This window comes from Salminus brasiliensis, chromosome 18, assembly GCF_030463535.1.
Source record: "Salminus brasiliensis chromosome 18, fSalBra1.hap2, whole genome shotgun sequence".
Classification (NCBI taxonomy): Eukaryota; Metazoa; Chordata; class Actinopteri; order Characiformes; family Bryconidae; genus Salminus; species Salminus brasiliensis.
In genome coordinates, this window is record NC_132895.1 from 15,460,091 (window position 1) to 15,480,175 (window position 20,085).

General features: G+C 39.2%; 1 protein-coding gene across 6 annotated transcripts in view; it reads left to right on the plus strand.

The window, feature by feature from the left end:
• The first annotated feature begins 4,047 nt into the window (after nucleotides 1-4,047).
• The window catches only part of cadm1a (cell adhesion molecule 1a), a 325,258-nt gene continuing 309,220 nt past the window's right edge, over nucleotides 4,048-20,085 (plus strand). For 4 of the 6 annotated variants that reach the window (XM_072661720.1, XM_072661721.1, XM_072661722.1 and 1 more), the window contains exon 1: nucleotides 4,048-4,193. In XM_072661720.1, the coding sequence (XP_072517821.1) occupies nucleotides 4,121-4,193 (73 nt within the window). In that variant the 5' untranslated portion in view covers nucleotides 4,048-4,120. The remainder of the gene's footprint in view (nucleotides 4,194-20,085) is intronic. The other 2 variants (XM_072661723.1, XM_072661725.1) reach the window with 1 other exon arrangement.

A 20,085-nucleotide genomic window follows, 5' to 3' on the forward strand; every position in this document is an offset into this window, starting at 1 on the left:
ACATCATGGAATGCGAGTGAGTGGGATAAACTCGCTAAACACAAACGATTAATAACTGATCAGTGTGATGGAGAACAGAGAACTGTATGACCCGGCACTGCTGTTTAAAGCCAGCAGCGCTCCCTTAATGTTACAGATCTGAGCTATTAGTTTATTCACAGATACAAATAAATAAATGTTATGATAAATTAGATTTCATGTCCTCATTATCTGAAATCAAATACATTTCACGACTACCCAAAGTGTTGAATCACAATAAGAAATATCTCTGTTTTTGTGTAATTATGGTTTGAATTCTTAGGAAAAGAATCTTTTTTTATTCAAATGATTTTTCACCTGATTTAAAACGTTAGGCTACTATATTAACTCCCACCAGTTTGCCTTAAAACGCTCATGACCCACCAGTGGGCCAAAAGTGTTATTTTTAAAACTTCTATTACCAATGAATAGCCCCACCAGTTTGTCTCTGTAGTTACTGAATAATACACCTTAGTGTGTAACAAGGGGTTATTCAGTAACTACAGGGACTTCTGTACAGGTGGGACTATTCTTTGTGTGAGGCAAACAAAAGAGTGGAACACTATGATATTATACAGGAGATATTTCAGGAAAACGTGCATAGTGTAAAAATGCTATTTCAATGCCCTACAAGCTTCATACTTATATAGCTGCCATAAATGGTACAAACCCAGTGTATGTATAAACCCAGTAAATGTAAACCATTCCCATTGATGCGTTAGCATTAGCATGATCACAATACTAGTCAGCTGTAAAATTTAATTTAAAATTTAAATACTGCATCTTGCAAAATAGATAAACTGATTTTATTGGTTACATGTGTGTACAAAACATAGCTAGCTAACCGCAGGTGGTGTTTTCAGGGGTTGTGGCCCTTACGTTACAGTATAAGACCATTTACTCTATGTGGGTGGTGTCTGCTGGTCTATTCCAGTCGAGATAATTCTTGGTTTGTGAAACAGCTCAGTTTTGAAGGCCTTCGTCGCTATGATGAAGGGCTCTGTTACTGGATGTCGTAAAGAACAGCTAAGGCTGAGAGAGCATATTTCACTGGTTACCTATTACCCAAGATGCTGTCAGTGGCTCACCGCAATTAAAAATGATGCCTGCGAAGCGAATACAACACCAGTGGATAAATTCAAAACCGGCCTCTGTGCCGAGGGATAGATAGAGGAACAGCAGTGAACTTGTAGAAAGGCTGTACCTCCTGTGGCAGAGCTGGCACCGCGGAACCATGGTTGTAGTCTTTTCTAAACCTGAGACAGTGAGTCACCTTGTCTTTATGATAATGACACAGCAAATAATAGAACTTCAAAGATCAAGAAGTACAGTAAGTACTGATATGAACACAAATATCTATACTATCTATAGGAGTCCTATTTAGTAGTGAGTGCTGGAATGTCTATACCAGTCTTTATTTCACACAATTTTGCTTCAGACTGCTTTGAAAAAAACAACAACTAAATAATACCTTTTTTTATGAAGACTGGAGAAGCATTGGTTTTCATTAGTACTGTCTAATTCTGGGATACTGTCTAAATCTGATACTGTAATTCTATTAATTGTCCATATGATGCAATTAAGCATTGTCTCTATGCGATGTAACAAAACTCAGCTAAGTAGGCTACTTACTACTATTACTATTAGTATGCAGTTCTACTCATAAGTACAAATACATAAGTACAAGCATTAGTATATGATTCAAATGTGTTTAATCTTATTTTTCCTCATAAGTTATTACATTACAAAGTTTGTATGTCTTTATCTAGTCCCTTTACTTGGTTACTTGATTTATTGAAATATGCCTTTATTCAGTGCAGAACATAGAACTGGATATATTAAAGTCACGGAGCTACACCTAACTAACCTTTACAATTTATAATATGGTGTTTGGAGAAAATACATATTGGACAGAAACTGTTGTTAAGACTGACTTGATAAATAAGACCCTGAGTCTTAGGCATTAGAACTGCCTATAAAATTGGTAGCTGAGGCTTGTATAAACATCTCTTTAATTTCTCTTCATCTCCAGACAATCAAAGCAATTGCCCTTTGAGCCACTATAGTGAATTAGCATAATGAGCCACCAAGGGTAGAGCTACCTGCATTACCTTATCAATTTGCAACCCTGGCTCCAACTGTGAGTCAATTTCAGAAAGCACCCAATTAATTTACATTAGACAGTCAACATAATTATGTTGATGAGAAGTCCCTTGTTTTACATTTTGGAAGGGATGTAAGTGCAGAATAGGTAAATTTTTTAAATGCTTAAACTTAAGAAGAAAACGTTTAGCATTAAAAACAGCATGTCAGTATTTTTTTTCTTTTTTTTTGTCTATCAATACCTAATCTTCTTCAACGGTGCCCTGTCTGCCCTTCTGTTACAGAAACCTTCTTTTGCAAGATAAAATGTCAGGTCATTCATTTGTTTGCTGGTTTCTATGCCTGTATTATTTAGCTTTTTGATATATCACCATTTCTTTCCCCATGGATCAGTCTAAAATAGACGATTCCGGCTTTACTCCAGGCAGGTTGGGTCTATTGCTTTTGCTAATTTAAATGGTTTTAGCTCAGATGTAGACAATAGTCCATGAACTAAGCTGGACTTTAAATAATGCTTACTGTTTAAAACCACAATTACAGGACATACAGGGCACATAGATGATGTAACTCCAGTAAATAAATAATTAGTGTTTTCATACATTATGGAATACCATTAGAGGTGTATTCCATAATGTATAAAATAACTCACATTCAAGCAAAGGTTTTATGAGTATTATTTCATACTCATACATTTTGTAAGTATTATTATAATTATTATTATTTTAGTGACTGGTAAAAGTACAAAACAATGTGATGAGGAATACAAGGAAACCAGAACTACTTAAGTGCTCAATAATATACAGAACCTCAGTTGGCCTTCTTACTACATCCAGCATGTATCAGCATAGGAACTGAATCAGGAGCAGTTCCTTCTTCTCTGCTTCGCTTCTTCTTGTCTAAAACAAAGTGATAAAGCCAAAAGACCAGAGTATCAGAGATCAGACATACTAGTGGTGGACGAAATGGCAAAAATATGATATTAATGTGCTTGAAGACATTTTCATGATACACACCAGATTTCACATTATTTCATTTTAATGAGGTTTGAGAAGTACTGTACGGTACTGATGAGATCTCTAATATACTCTGAAAAGCACACTCTGACATAGTTTATCATGATAAGGATAAGATATCGGCACACTGTCCACCCTTATTACAGACATGGCCTCTAACACAATATCATGAAATGACCCCAGGACTTGGCCTAGGCTATGGTCTAGAAAGTACCCTGTTATTATTTGTAAACTCAGGAAAATGCAAATCCACCAACATTTGGCTTGGGTACATATTTTTGGGTGCTACAGGGAGACATGTTGGAGCACACGTGAGCATTTCAGTCAAAAACAGAGACAGAGAGAACCTGACATGTTCGGGCATTACCACTAGGGGCACTGTTTCTTTCTCTTCGGCGCCTCTGCTGATATTGTTTTCATCCCATAAGACCCATAACACTGATGTTCAGTCTGAATGGAGAGAGGAAAACGACATACTGCCTCTTTTTGTGAATTAATGTCTGTATTAGGACTGTACAATGTAACTACACATTTGTAGAACTTTATCTTAATATTTATTCAAACCAAGGAGGATTGTATTATGTAACATTAAAATGGAACTGCTTTATGGTTTATTATTATTATTATTATTATTATTATTATTACTGCGTGTATTCTATTATTTTTCTGACATTTATCAGAGCATAGATGACAAATAATGCATCAGCCTGAACTGAAGAGTCTTTAAAACTGTTATGGGGGTAAAAGTAGCCTTTTAGGAACAAAAAGACGAGCTGGTGTTTTTATGAATGTGTGGTTGTTCCTCCCTCCCTTTCCCCTGCATGTCATTACGCTCTCTCTCTCTCTCTCTCTCTCTCTCTCTCTCTCTCTCTCTCTCTCTCTCTCTCTCTCTCTCTCGCTCTCTCGCTCGCTCGCGCGCTCTCTCTCTCTCTCTGTAGGTGAAGTAGCTACAACTCGCATCGTCAGAAAGAAAGCAGGTGTCCAACATGGCGAACACGGCCAGCGGATCTCTCCCAGCTCTCCTGTTTTTATTCACGGTTGCGGCGGCTGTTCTCAAAGGTAGGACCCGGGTTTAGTTCGCTTCAGACCGGCACACTAACCCTCTGGCTCCCGCGTTCTGGAGGAGAGCTTTATCCGAAGGCGAGCAGCAGCAGCAGCAGCAGCAGCAGCAGCGAGGGGGGCGTCTAAACTAAGCCGGGCTTCGCGCGCCAGTGCTGGGATATACCGCGCCGTATGGACCGCGAGGAGGAGGGAAAGTAAAGAGTTGGGAATGTTAAAAACTGGAGAGAAAAGTTGCGGATTTTGCACTCCAGCGGGCTCGCAGTGATGTGTGGTTGTGTGTGTGTGTGTGTGTGTGTGTGTGTGTGTGTTTTGTTTGTTTGTTTCTTTTTCGCCTTTCCTGCCTGTGAGTCACTTTAGTGAGAGCTAGTTAGGAGTACTAGTATTTGGAGGTGCTGGTGATCATAAGTAGAGATTGGGGGTGGGGGGGGGTGAGTCGTGCACGAGTGTGTGAGTGGGCTCGCAGTGGGGGTCTCTGTACTTTAGCAACGAGTGTGGAGATGCAGTGAGTCTGGATGAGGGAGCTGTTGTGATTTGTTTGGGGGTGATGGAGGGATGGATGGAGGGATGGATGGAGGGATGGATGACGGGCTCTATCTCCTCATCGCCTCACTCGTTCACATGTCTGGCTATGCGGCATCCCTTCCCCTACTGTAATCAGCACGCGCTGAAACTGGAGGCTCTTCGTGAAGTGTGTGCAGTGGGCTGAGATAGGGCGCAGTTAGCTACTTTGGTGTATTGTTAGAGGTGGTCGTGCGCAATGCATTAAAGCGAAATCGGTGTCAAAAGGCTGTGCAAAGTTTCGTCTCCTGAGCACTAATAAAGCTCTCGCGCTGTATGTCTCATATTTGTGTTGCGACCATACATAGCATACGTGTGTCCTGCCTTCTCCTCAGCCACACACTGGAGGTAGTTAGATACGTCCGGCTAGTCCATTATGTGCAGCTGCGTGGCGGTGCACCTAAAGTGTGATGGAAAAGCATGGAGGCAGAACAGAACAGGCTGTTATTGGAGTGCTGAGATGTTTCTCTAGCTCTGGGTTTGCTCATTGCAGCGAGTCGCTGGCTGCTGGTGAAGCACACAGCTGGGGACGATGAATGGTGGGATAGGGGAAGGTGCAGTTAACGTTGTTTTCCCAAGCAGGCGAGAGAGCATGTCTTCCACAGGGGGCAACAAGTCCATTGCGTATTTCAGAAAGAGAGAGAGAGAGAGAGAGAGACTGGGAGTGTGTGTGTGTGTGTGTGTGTGTGTGTGTGTGGATTGAATGGTGCTACCGTTCATCTGTGCTGTGAGAAAGACCAACCAGTGAGGAAGATGTTTACTTCAAAAACAAAAGGGGTTAGAATGGGGTTAAGAGGCGCCCAAGGCATGTATTGACAGTGGCTCTATGGGCAGATAGAGATAGAGATAGACAAATAGCTAAATCTGAGGGGTTCTTTGACCGATGCCATAGAGGAACCACTTTTGGTACCATATAGAACCATTTTTATAAAAGTGATGTGTGTGAAGAACCAGTGGAGTAAGGGTTCTTCACCGGTTTAAAGTGTAGAGGGTAATGCTGGTCGATTTTATTGCCTGTACCTGTGTACCGTGATATTTACACGTCATATTGATTTTCAGTGATGATAAGGTACTGATAGTGAGCTTACATCAATTAGTACATTCTCTTTCACAAAGAAAGAGAGTTGGCAAATCCTCTTCAGGTCTGGCTGTTTCCCCTACTGTGTAATATTCTCTTTGGGTTCGTTTTAAGAGAAGAAGAGCAGAGCAAGCCAGTCCACTCAAAATAAGCATTGTAGGCCTTTGTTGGCCATTTCTATCAGGAAGCTCAGGAAGCACGAGGTCAGCTTATGTATTAAGTATTCATAACAGTGTAGCAGGGCATCAAATTATTGTGATTTCGTAATGCAGAAATGTGACATTGTGGTTTGTGGAGACTGACTGTTTCAGTGCATATTTCACTTTATACTGTAGTGTTCTTCAAGGGGAAGTTAGATTTGCAGCTTAGACAGCTGTTCAGTTTACATGTCATTTAAACAAGAACCCTATACATGACATAGCACATCACACACATCAACATTAGACTCCAGTCATGCTGTTGTGTAACCTGTCTCTGATCAAGAGATGTCTCTGTAGCAAGGGTGGATGTGGACTGGCCAGGATGGCTTTGTATATGTCAGAAAGCCCAGTGATTTTACCTGCTGCTTTAACAAGGGTCTTTACTCTGTTAGTGATTAGTAGTTTCTTAGTAGTTACTAGTAGTTATATTAAGGATCCCATACTAGGCCACATTATAAAAGGTGAAAACAGATTGGACACATTTTTGATAAATGTATGCACTCACTGAGCACTTTATACCTTTATTAGGTACTGTACACCTACTATGGAATTTAATGATCTAGTTAGAAGCAGTGTAATGCATTAAATCATGCAGATACGGGCCAGCAGCTTCAGTAAGTGAAACGTTGAGGTGGACGAGGTTGGGTTCAGGCAAGAATAGAAAGCTGAGGCTGCAGTGGGAAAAGGTACACCAGAAGTGGACAGTTAAAGCCTGGAGAACCGTAGCCTGGACCGATGAATCTCGATTGTTCTTCAGAGGCCTTTCCAGGCACCGGGTCTGAAACCAATAGAACACCTTTGGGATGTGGTAGAATGGGAGATCCCCAGCTTTAAAAAAAAGTGCTCCAGAAAAAAACATCTTGTGAAATCCATGCCATGAAGCATTTGGAAATATTTGTTTTTTATGAAGGTAAAATGAGGCCATAACCAGCATTAGTGTAGTGTTCCTAATGAAGTGCTTTTTGAGTGTCAATGCACACATGAAAAGACATCAGTAGTAAAAGACATTTAGTAATAAAACATACACACATTCTCTGCATATTTAATGCAGTTAAAGTCATGATGATGAGTTGAAGCCATCATCATCTAAATCGTGTATTAGAATTTTTAGTCGGGACTCTCCAGAACTACATGTTATTTTGAGAGCTTTAATCATGTTGGCACCCCTAATAACATGTTCATTTGTCAGAATTTTGCCACAAATATATCATCACTGTCACGCAAAACCTTGCATTGCCATATTTTGCTTTTTGACATCATTTGAATCTGGCTGTTCTTTACCTTGTCTTAAGAGTTCATGATGAATGGACCAGTAGTAATGTTCCAAAATGGCTATGTCTTTCCTTTAGCGACGGCTGAGCAGTTTTTTACATTCTCATTTTAAAGAGACATTGTGACAATTGGGAACAGACATCACAGGCAGTTAAAAGACCATTAGTTGGTTTGCTCTTGCTCGAGGGAATCAGCTGTAGAGAGAGAAATAAAGGTTTTAAAGTCTGAGCGTATTAAACCTGGCTGATTTACTTACCACATTCACACATTTGTTAACATCGACTCCCAAAGCCCGCGCCACATTTACCTGAATTTGTCTTTGGACTAACCCCTCAGGCCTTTTTAATATCTACGGCTTCTGAACTGAGCCCTGCGTGGCTGTTGTATTGAGGTCTTGAGCATTGTTTCATTCTCCCATGGTGGTCTGTGGAAATTCCTCGCATATGAAAGGCGCAGACCTCTATGTGTAACGGCTCTTCTTTGACAATAGCCCTTGCTCCCTGTTTCGGGAATGAGCCTCGGATTGCATTGGTCGCTGAGGAATGTGCTCAGATGGGATGGGCATGCTGAGCCTGGTTTCTGGACACAGATTAAGACTCACGTTGGATTAAAGTACAGCATCAGTGGGGATGTTTCTTGTACGTAAAAAAAAAAAAAAAAAAAAAAAAAAAACCCTGTTAGTCAGGACTAGGTCTAATCTATATCTAGGAATGCGTCCCTTGGTGTATAAAGGACAGCTTATTTAAGGTGTGCAGTCCGGCACATGCTTCTATGGCAAATTAAAAGAAATAGTTTAAGCAGGTTGCTGTTATTAGACATTTCCTCCCCTTTGAAGTGTGTAGTATTTGTTTTGCTCCACTTGGCTGTCAGACTAATACCTTACAGAGTGAAAATGAAAATGGCTGGGGGAGCAGCTAATCCACATAAGAATATTTTGAGGATTACGGCTGGAGTCTACCATGCCCGCCTCGCTATTGATTCGTTGCTTTACTTTACTCTGGGAAAAAATAGGAGCCAAAGAAAGAAGAGGAGACAAGATCCTTTTTTATTTCTTTCAGTCTGAGCTGTGGTTAAACATGTGACTGTTGTTGTCTTTGATTGTATTTTACCCTCTACTGTATATTTTACAAACAACGCACTTCTTTAGATTCCAGTGCCTTAGGGTTGGGAGGTATAACGGTTATGCCGTGTACCGTGGTAATAAAAAATGTTGACAGTATCTGAAAATGAGGACGGTATGTCTCAATCACGAAGTGTCCGATGTGTCCGATTTCTGTTCTGTGTCTATCTAGTTCACGCCCCTATAAGCTTATTTCCCCCATGTGCATTTAAAAGAGCCACAGGGTGGGCGCACTGTGGGGGCTCACTGATGGATGATGTGACGCTCTGAAAACAGGCGGGAAAAAAACAAGCCCACCGTAGTTGTGAGTTAACGACACGCTGAGTTTGTTGAAAGGGAGAATCAAGCAACCCTGGATACCAGATGCGCCTGAAAACAGTTGAAAACACACCTAAGACCATTCCCTTGACTCTGCGCTCTCACATATAAGGCTTTATCCTCTCAACCTGTGTAATTTGAGCCTTAGTTAGCTAGAACACGGACTGTGCTGTGCTGTGTTTACTGTGAGTACTGGCTAACTTTTCTAAATATACTTAGATAGTGCTAGAGCTGACTACAAGTCCAAACACTGCAAAACCTGTCTCAGTTTGCCTTTCTGTTTCACAACTCCAGTTGATCGACTTTGCTCTCGGACAGTCTTTTTTTGCCACTCTTGTGTCGGGAGCTCAGCAGTAAGTCAGCAGGAGCTGTACTGTAGCTGAGCTAGTCAAGCGAAGGCAAGCTTATCGAGTGGACTACAGATCCAAAACCATGGAGAAAAACTTTAATTCAGCTTTCTGTCGCTCGATCTGAGTCTGTCTCGTCTAAACATGCTTTCTGTCAGCCTGTAGTGAGCAGACTGTTATCCTGCCTGCCAGGCTAATGCGAACCAGCTTCTCTCTCCTGTTTCAGAGCAGTTTAACATTAGCAGATGTTGTCAGACTGATGATTTAACACTTTTTGAATAACAAATATAAAATTGTGCATTTTTCACCATGTGAGCAAACCGAACTTTGTATTTGATTAGGGTTGCAAAGGGGTGGAACGTTTCCGATAAATTTCCAGGAAATAACTGGTTTTTCCATGGGAACTTTAGCTCAGGAACTTTAGGAATATTCCAAAAATGTAAACATTCCATGACATTTTTGTAATATAATATTATTTAATATATAATATGAAATATTGGATAATTTAAAGATAACTAGATCATACATACCCTATCATAAGTGTACTGTGTTTTGGTCAATAGCAGACCAGAAAGAATAACAATACAAATAAATGTACCATTTAATTTAATTGCAGAAAATAAATGGAAATAATAGGAATACAATGGGAATAGTCAAAGTTAAAGGTGAGAAACTTACAAATAGTTGGTAAAAAACATACTGAAGCATAATCTTGGCTAAAATAATTAGATATGATACCAAAACAGCTGAATAGCAAAGCTGCTCCCCAATCTCAGGCACATTATACAATGACAGACTATTGAGACCACAGCCCCTGCATGCACTATTCATTCCTCCATCTCATGTACAGCATATGTCCAGATGATTTCTATATGTAAGTTTCTCACCTTTAGCGTTGAATATTCCCATTAATTTCTGTTAATTCTCATGAATTCCCATGGTAAATTTCCCAAATTTGAAAATTCCCAGAAAATTGCAACCCTTTATTTGCTAATTTCTCGGTTTTAAAATAAGGCAGGTTGAGGTGGTACAGAAGGCATAGAAGTGTCGAACCATTTGTGCTACCTGCACAATTTAGCTAGCTACAGCCTTCATGCCTGGTAATACTGTATACTATGGCAATACTTTGATGCCATGATGGTATAAAAAAAAGTGGAGACCGCCCAAGCCTGTTGTGCCATTTTCTTTGGCTTTCTACAGCAGTTTTTGGCTTTCTTCAGCCGTCTTGTTTATTGAATTGCCTTCTGAAACATACCCCTTTTTTAACAAGTATAAAAGGCAGTGAATTATGATAACAGAAGTGCAACAGATAGATGTCAGATTAGGCAGTCGCATCTTTGTGGAAAAAGCAACATTTCTAAGACAGTTTGTCTGAAAGAAAAAAAAAAAGCATGAAATTGGATAGTGAGGACTTGATAAGTGCACTCTGCCATAGATAAAGACAAAAGCTCCTTATTATGTCCACAAAGCACATTGCTGGAATAAAGATATATCTCGGCCGAATTTGAATTATTTTCTAAAGACACCTCAGTGGCCTCTAAAATTGAATTCAGGCCAGTATTTGAAGTGTCTGATTTATTAGATTAAAAAAAAAAGCTTTTTGCACAGAAATACTGAAGCTTTTTTCAGCACAGAAACATGCAAAGTGAATTGGGACGCCTCTTGGCTGAGAAAAAGAGTCCATTAGGTTCTTTCTCATGCCTGTTTCCGTTCCGTACCATTAGTCTGGAAACTGCTGCAGAAGAATTAGGAAAGTTGCGCAGTGGTAGAAAGTGCCATGAGACTTGACTCCACTGTATGGGACTAATGTTGGAGGGTACCAAGTCGTTCGCATTGGTACTGCAGCTCATATTTGAGTCTGATTAATAAAACCATGTCAGTGTCTCAAGTCTCAATCAATACGTTATTATCTGGAGCGGTCACTTTCTGCCAGATTAGGAAAGTTGATGGATTGAGGCCTAAAATGGCACATTTATTTCAATCAGTGAGCCATTTAAATGGAAGTCATTTGCACTTCACCTATTTACAAGTAAACATGATCAGTCATTACCAGAATGCACCTTGACGCTTGCTGGAAATTGGAACCATCTTATTAACGGATGGTTTAAATCTGTTCTGCAGGTAGTTAATGAACTGAGGAATTGAATTCTGAAATGCAGCAGCAGTAGCACAGCCCCCCCCACTTACGTCCTTAGCTGGAGTGCAGCTTGAGCATGATGGTGCAGTTTACTGTACATCATAGTGCTGTTCACACTGAGTAAATTCTCATTAAATGGAGATTACAAGGAGGCATTAGCATTACCTTTAAAAACCATTCACCCTCGTAGATGTTTTATGTGTTAAGATTTATCTCTGCATGCCTCTCGTAATGTTTTTTTTAGCTCTGCTTGGACTGTACAAACAATGAGGTTATGATAATCAATAACTGTCACAAAAACAGTCAAATTCACAGTGAAATAAAACCCGATAGATGGCTTGGAGTAGATCTGCTCATTTTTATTTTACAAAATTTCGACTGCAGGACCTGTGCTGTTTTCACTTTTTGACATAATTTGAGCCTGGCAGTTGTTCTTTACATTGTGTCCAATGTCATTGATTTCATGATGAATGGATCAATAGAAATGCTCCAAAATAAAATGTTTATAATAATATTTATTTGAAAAAAAGACTAAAATTAATATTAATTAATGTAATAAAAATGACATCTTTTTCAATTTTCATTGAAATTTATAAAAGTTTTGTTCTTCTCCTGGTTTCCCAAAACATTTGTAACATCAAGTAATAAAATTGCAAGCTTTTTCCAGAATTCCTAACTTCCTAACTAACATAGTAATGTAAACTTGTTTGTAAATTTAAGTGTATTCTGACTCATAACTCACTGAGGACTTAACATAAAGTTCATGTGCATCTGTACTTGATGCACATGATAGAGAAATGATAAATAATAGAGACACTCACTGCCACACTGGTTCTATGCATGACAACATCACTTTATTATATATTAATAGGTTCATAAAAATCAGTATTTATGTTTGAAAATGTAATTGCATCACATAGACTAGTATTACGTAGACTTTGGCTGTATGTATCATGGTATAGCGAGTAGCTTTATAGCCTCCCACTATGAAGGGTATTAGTTCATGTCCACTCCTGTCAGAGCTACTTAAAACTCATTTGTTAGTTTGAAGCCAAAAAAATGAAAAAGGCTTTTGGGAAACAGTCGTAAAACTAGCGTTCTTAATGTTATGCCATTCTTAAAATCGTTCGTAAATCACTAAGATTAATAATTATTGGTGAATGCACCTCTGTAAAGTTTGCAAATGTTCGAGATATGCAGTGTGTGGTGGTGACTGTATGATGTATTTCGTTGTGCATGTAAATCTATTGAATCTATGTAAGTCACTATTGGTTTGTATTGGTTAATTCGTTATGAAAATTTTGACATATTATGAAGGATAGCTGCCATACGTCAGCGGATTACGTCAACAAGCAAAAAATGGTGGTAAAATTAGAAAGTTTTTAGTTTATATTCATTTAGTTTATATTTAATGATTATAATTATACAGATACCTTCACACATAAACAATATGTCTTCACCTATGTTGGAGATGCAGGATATACATGTATGATGTTTTACACACAAGTCTGAACTTTTTGATGATCTGGTTTTGCTCAGCATTGTTTTTTCACTTGTTGATGGACGGAAGCTCTATCTATGGATTATTTTCACCTTCATGCTTTATGCTCTATGATGTTAATCTCAAAACTACTTTCCTTTATCCTTCAAAAGCCAAAGAATGAGTATAAAATAAAATAAAACAGTTATTGGAATCACATTCCTTACTGCTTTTATAATCGTAGTTGTATCAACAACGTGTTTTAGCTTTACTCCCAATCTAGTGAAAATATATTATCTTGAAGAAAAGTCTTTTGGAAATGTGCCATTATGTTTGTCTTTTGACTGGTTAAATATGGTTCCAGCAGTCCCTGATAAGCTCCAGCATTCATTTTATTTTGTTGCTGTAATACATTAGAGGATAGGTTGATTATAAAAAAATGAATCATGTTTTGGTGCAAAAACAACCATTTTATTAAAAATTCTTTTTTGGTTGGATGTTGTTGTGTGTCTCTGTGTGCGCTTATTAGAATGCCCTGCAAATAAACGAGCAAATAAAACTAAATAATGCAGGTGATTAGAAACATTTGAGACTTTAAATGAGTTAGAGGCTGCAGTGCCTTCATGTGTGGGTAATTCGTTCACTGTGCTGTTTGTTTTTAGCTTTTATAGATTGATGCTTAAAGCCGAAAGACGAAGTTGCACAGACGAAAGGCTAAGTGTGCACACAATCTTCAGTGGTTTCAGCCCATTCATTATAGTGCAATCAGAAGTGTCTCACGAGTCTGCTTTTGGACTTATCATTTTGTTGGATAATTGGATGTATTGCAGTTTGTGGTTCTTGTTGCATCAGACCCAATTTGCATCTGGCATTAAAAATTTGGCCCCAAGCAGTTGTCAGTGGGCATAAATGACTCCTGCGAGAAAAGTGTAAGTGATTATGATAAGTCTTGTTGAACCATCTCCCAAGGTAGCCAAGGATGCATAGTGGATATAGGCAAGAGTAAATGCTTCTGTAGCCACTTGGGCCAGACGAATGACGAATGTCGAATGTTTATAACCTGATCTCTCACTGTTGTTTTTCAAATTTTCTATGTGTAACAACTGTGATCAGACACAGTAAACATTTTTAAGTGTTTGGGTCTCGAACTGCTGCTGTGGGACATAAAAACAAGCACAGTAACATGCTTCAGACGTCAGTAATGTCGTATTGTTACTTGTATCGTTACCCTGATTTACACTCCTAATGCGAACCCAAACTATCTGTTGTTCTAGCCGACATGTGAGTAATATTGCTATGTGTGTTTTGTAGGCTCGGATAATGCTGCACTGTTGCTCTTATGTTTGTTAGTTGTTTTTTTTTTAGTTTTTTTTTATTTCTAATCCCCTATCACACAATGTGCTAAGGCAATGATGGTTAAAAATCTGGTCATTGGACCAAGCAGAACACGCTTGGAGGAGAGCACTAACTGCCAGTTTTTTTAGACCAACTACCAGTCGCCCAGGCTGACCAGCACTGCAGAGAGTGATGAGAGGTAAGGCAGGCCATCCCTCACTCACCCAGAAAGAGCAAGGCCAGTTGTGCTGTCTTAGACAGGGCCCTGGCCACGGATGGCTGTGGCATCACCGGAGACCAAGACGGCAATCTTCAGACGATAGGATAAACCCTTAGAGAGAGTCAAGGTATCATGTAATTCAACAAAATATTATCAGACCAGTGTGTTTCTGTGTTGCATCATATATGTAGCAGTAGAATAATAATAAACACAATAATAATAATATTAGTACAATGATAGTAACAAAAAAAGAATAATAGTATTAGTATTTTGCAGCCCTGTTATTTAGCATACCGGGACTGAAACAGAGATGCTTCCTTTATCAGTGTTCCTACTCTGGTATTCATTGTGAATATCACTCCAGCTTCCTCTTGAAGGCCAGAAGTAAAATAATCCTTATATTTTGAAGAATGAGGGCAATCATTTGCCCTGGTTTGTCCCAGCCTAGTGTAAATCAAATGATATGAATGTTCTTGATAAACCAAAATAGGTCATGCCGTAATCTCTCAGTGTCTGTCAGAATGCAGTGCAGTAAGCTCACATGGATGATCTTCGCTGCTCATCTAAACACCGTCGCAGAAAAAATTCAGTGTTCTAAAAATGTTACCCCTCAGGTCAACAAGAGATTAAAAATAGCCGGCAAGTTTTGATCTGTGAGTCCAGCATATGCCCTCGAGGGGTTATGCTTCTTGTGTTGCGGTTTTATCAGAGACATGTCAGGATTACATTTAACGATTAGAGACGCGCTAGGCATTTCTATGAACCACGGTGACTCAAACACTGCTCTATAGATGGAAAATTACCTGCAGTAATCTTGAAAGCGCCCTGGCTGTTCTCTTGGAAAGGTCTCTTTGCACACCACAATGTGCATGAGTGTGTTAGTTTATATTTATAAACACATGCCACATTTCTGTACTGTTGTTCTTCCTAAATTAAAAGTGCTGTAAACAAGTGTAAACATTTGAAATAGTCTCTTTCTCTCAGTATGGGGTTGTATTACTTTGAATTCTGTTAAAATGCAGTAAGTACAATAAGCAGGTGAATATGTTCTGCACAGATCAGCCTGCTTATTATTGTGTAGATCACACTCCTGCTGCCAAAACAGCTCTGACTCCTTTATGTGTGGACTTCTCAAGGCCTCTAAAGGTGTCCTCTGTGGTATCTGGCAACAATACGTTAACTGTAGATCCTTCAAGTCCGGTAAGTTCGTAGGTGGGCCCTCCATGGATCACATCAATGACCCTAGGGTGCCCATGACCCTGTCTCCGGTTCAGTGGTTGTCTATCCTTGGGCCTCTTTCTGTAGGTACTGATCACTGCATAGCAGGAACACCCCTGAGTAGCTGCCTGATGTTTTGGAGATGCTCTGACTCTTGTCTAGACATCTAGACAGTTTTGCCCTTGTCAAAGTTGCTTAGATTCTTATGCTTGCCCAATTTTCGGCCTCCAACACATCACCTTTAAGAACTGACTATGGTTGTATTATGATCAATGTTAATTCACCTGTTTTTAATGTTATGGCTGATCGGTTTACCTACATTTATATTTTAAAAATGTATCATTTAATTATATTTTCGTGAAAATGTATATAATAATGTTAATAGTTTCTTAAAGCAGCACTTAGCAATGTATAAACTGCCATAAAACCTCAAATCGGTCTGCTTTGGATACTATAGGATACAGTTTTTTAGTCAAACATCAGGCCAGGAGTTGCACTTGTGTGATCACACTGCTATTTTAATGATCAACAATGCTCCAGACGTTGCTTGAAGAAGCAGGGTTTGTTGCTTGTCCCAATACAAAGGTTAATCTCCTGGTAAAAGACCCTTTTCACACCTGCATTTGGTGCCAGGGAAGTCATCACAGTAGGAAAACATTACAGCCACGGCGGCGTTTATGAGTGAGAAAGTAGAGGATTCACACACTCGAGCGCCCTTATTACAATATTTATCTCGTTTTTCCCACGTCGTTCGTTTGGTGGATCAGCTTTCATGTTCAGAGAGGGGTAAGCCTAACAAGGGCTACAGGCTTTCTTTGAGAATTACAAACTAGACTGTTAGACTGCCTTTGTCTGCCCAACCTGCCGACCAAAGGAAGGGCACATGTAATTCAAGGAAAATTTTTGCATCTTATTGTTTGCATTCAATAAACCTCAAGCTTGTTCGGCTTCACCCTGTTCCTTGTAGATCTGTAAGACCTGTCTCTGACCACAATCCGGCACTGGACACAAACCAGCATTGACATAAGACAAAAAGTGAAATCGCATCACATAATACGACCCAAAGCATACTGGTGTCTCATGCACTTAGATTGCTGCGTCAGTCTTACTAGGATTCTGACTTCGCTTTGTGTTCACACGTAACCTCTTACTGTTAAATTACCGTTAATTTTCCGCCTCAAAGGTCTTGTTTGATGAGCTCCAGTGTCTGTATCTCATTCTGACTCGAGCGATGACCAGATTATAGAATATTCTAATGACTATAGTATAATATTGTTGGGAAAATGCTGCGTTATGCTTCATTAAAGACTGTAATTACATGTGTTTGTGTGGAATCGCTGGCTTTAACTGATATTTTATAATCTGGTCATCACTCATTGTGCACAAAGCACATCAGTGTACTCACAGGAGTTTAAGGGAGTAAGCTGCTGATGACACGCTTCTGTCATCAGATAATCCTGGAATAGACCTGCTATTGTTTTCTAGCATCAGTAGTACTATAAATGAATCTGGGTTGGTAGGTTTCTCCTGAGTCAACCATTCCACATTGGACCACTATGAACAACTTTGTTTGCATCTCAACCACTTAATTTTACACTGATATGTGATGTTGCCCTCTATGAAGTTTAGCTTATTGGTAGTGAAATTTCTTTGACATTTGCTGTCCGATAGCTTTTTGTAATGAGTTTATCGATCACTATCTGTGTTAGATGTTAGCATCGTTAGCTCCTGTTGATTCATATTACAAATGTTTACCTGTGTAGGAGAGACACTTCCAATTCTGCATCCAGCTTCATCTTTATATGCTTTATATGTAATATTGTCTCCATTTTGGAAAAGCACTTCCAGTGTTAACTCTCATTTGGCATGTCAAGTTTTTTGGCAGCACAGTATCTGATGATGCAGGGTGCTTACCAGATTCTGCCATGTTTTTCAAGCCAAACAGATGACAGTGCAGTGAGGAGATGGGGTGGAGTAGTGGGGTGTTGAGGATATGTGGGTTAAGTAATGTGGTGTTGAGGACATGGAGGGTAGAGTAATGGGATGCTGAGGACATGGGGGTGGAGTAATGGGATGTTGGTGATGAGACCAGGTCCAGTCCTTAGGTTTTCTCAGGTACTTCAGATCCTTCAGATGTGCTGAAGCTATTGCTAAAATAATATTTTTTTATGTTCTACATATTTCATTTCTCATTTCTACATATATCTACTTTATTTAAATTAGTAGAAAGGTAGGGACAATCAAGTAATTCACCTTTTGAGTTGTAGAAAAATGGCTGGTGGTAGATTTGAGACAGTAACAATATACTGGACTTCTCCAAAGCCTAAGCAACTGATAGCAATCTCTGAAATGTTAAAAACGATAATGTATTATAGACGATCCATCAGTGCTCAGTAAAAATATGCCACTGGCAAATTGTTTTTGTCTCAGCATTGCCTTGTGTTAATCCGGCTCTGTGATGGTATGCTCTGTACCCCCCTGATAAAACTGATTTGACTATCTCTGGGGAGACTCCATAATGTTCTGAAAGCTCTTTGGGCTTAAGACACTTTTTTTGTAAATGTGACTACTTAAAGTAGTAAAGTAGCTTTGTGTTTGCCTTGTAAGCTTGCCTTTCAGCATTGTGACCACTTTATCCATGTGGCTTAATGTAAATGAAAATCGACTTAATCGCCCTGGAATAATATCTAGAAATGAAATAACATGTTCTTTAATTTGTTGTCCTCCTGAGATAAAATAAGATAGGGCGATAAGTGTCTACAAATAAGACAAATGAAGAGTTTTAAGTAGGCCGGCAGCCGCTGGTTACAGATTCTCTGTCCACATTCTCATTTATACTGGTTGGAAATCTTCTAAATCTGAATTTGTTAATCCTGTTATCACATGGGGTCTCTCTTTGCCCCCGACTGTGTGGAGACCAGACATATTTAGGCTTCAGACATGAGCTCGGGTGCACAAGCCATCTGGATGTGCTTTTTTTTTTTTCAGGTCAGACAGCGTTTCCCCGGCATAGTAACAAGACATAAGTCAGAGATAGGATGGCTCTGCTTTCTGGGTCAAGTAAAGAGGAAATTGCTGTAGTATTGGAGGATTACAGTTCAGGACACAATATGTGAAAACCAAGCATACATAAAGCAGATAGAGGTGAGTCGGGAGAAGTATGAAATGAATGTTGGATTGAGGTATCTGAAAGCATGGCTTTTGCACTATGTTGCGTATCTGCGAGAGCCCATATCTGATAGAAAGGGGATGATGGAGCTTGGTAAGAGTGGGTTTTCCAGAATAGTAAAACGTCTTTCACTGATTCTAATTCATCCGCTATCATGACTTAATGGACAGAAGTCAAAAAAACAATAACTTATACCTAGCTAAAATGTGACACTTCTCACAAATGCGTATGATTGCTGTCAGTATGAACTCTTTAAAAGGGTTCTATCCTTTAGTGAAGGGGATGGAAATACACTGGCAGTCGAAAAGAAGTACATATGTCATACACTGATGTTAGAACTGTTGTGGATGTGTTTGGAGGGATCTATCATTTCTTTTTTAGAGGAGAGCCACAAATAACAAACTTGACATGCCAACAACAGACTGATTGGCATATTGGTGACACAGATTTACATTCAGATGCACACTTTCAACATACTCTTTTTTTCAAGCTTTTTTTGTTTTAGATATTTTGTATCTGCATCAAGGCCTAAAAATAAAGGTGCTTTAAACGGTTCTTTGAGCAATGTCATAGAATAACCACTTTTGGTTCTATAAAGAACCATGTTTATAATCGAGATGTGTCTGAGGAACCTTTTAAAGGTCTAAATGTTCTTTACCAATTAAAAGGTTCTTTAGTTTCACACATCTCTGTTACAGACGTGGTTACTTATGGAATCAAACATGGTTCTTCTATGGCATTGCTCAAATAACCACTTTTTTAAATTAAGTTTGGGTTACATGGTCAGCTTGCTTGTAAATGTAGAAGCCAGCTTCTGTAAAGCCCTAACATCTATTGGAACATTGCTTTTTTTGTCTTCTTTTTTTTTTTCTCAGCCCATCCCTACACCTATTCACATCGCGTTGTTACCGCAAAGACTGAGCTGGAGACTGAGCCTGTGGATAGACTGAATCTCACAGCAGATCCCCCAGATACTTCCTACACTCACAGCAATTCCTCTAAATTTGTCAAAAAAATCTGTTTCGATTGGCTTTCTCATCCCTGTAGTGGTTTTCATGCTAGAACGAGGGCAGAATGACACACTACAGGATTTGGAATTAGGGGCTTAATTTTACCTGTCGCACTTTTCAGATGGACGTCCTTTTTTCCCTTTCACTTTGCTTTTGGATAAGACATCACTAGGGAACTGATATGCCGGAATAGGAATTTGCCCATAATTTGGAATTCATTTGCAAACCTGATGTGTGAAACTTACCTGAGGACAACAGTAAATCAATCACCCAGGTAACCATGGCAACCAGAAAATGCAAATAGGATTTGCAGTGTACAAAAAGTGCCATACAGCTTGCAGTTTATGATATATATGTCTATTTTCAGTCTCAAAATAGGTCCCCTGCTGTTATATCAGTCACACTAATAGATAATTCATGCTTCGAT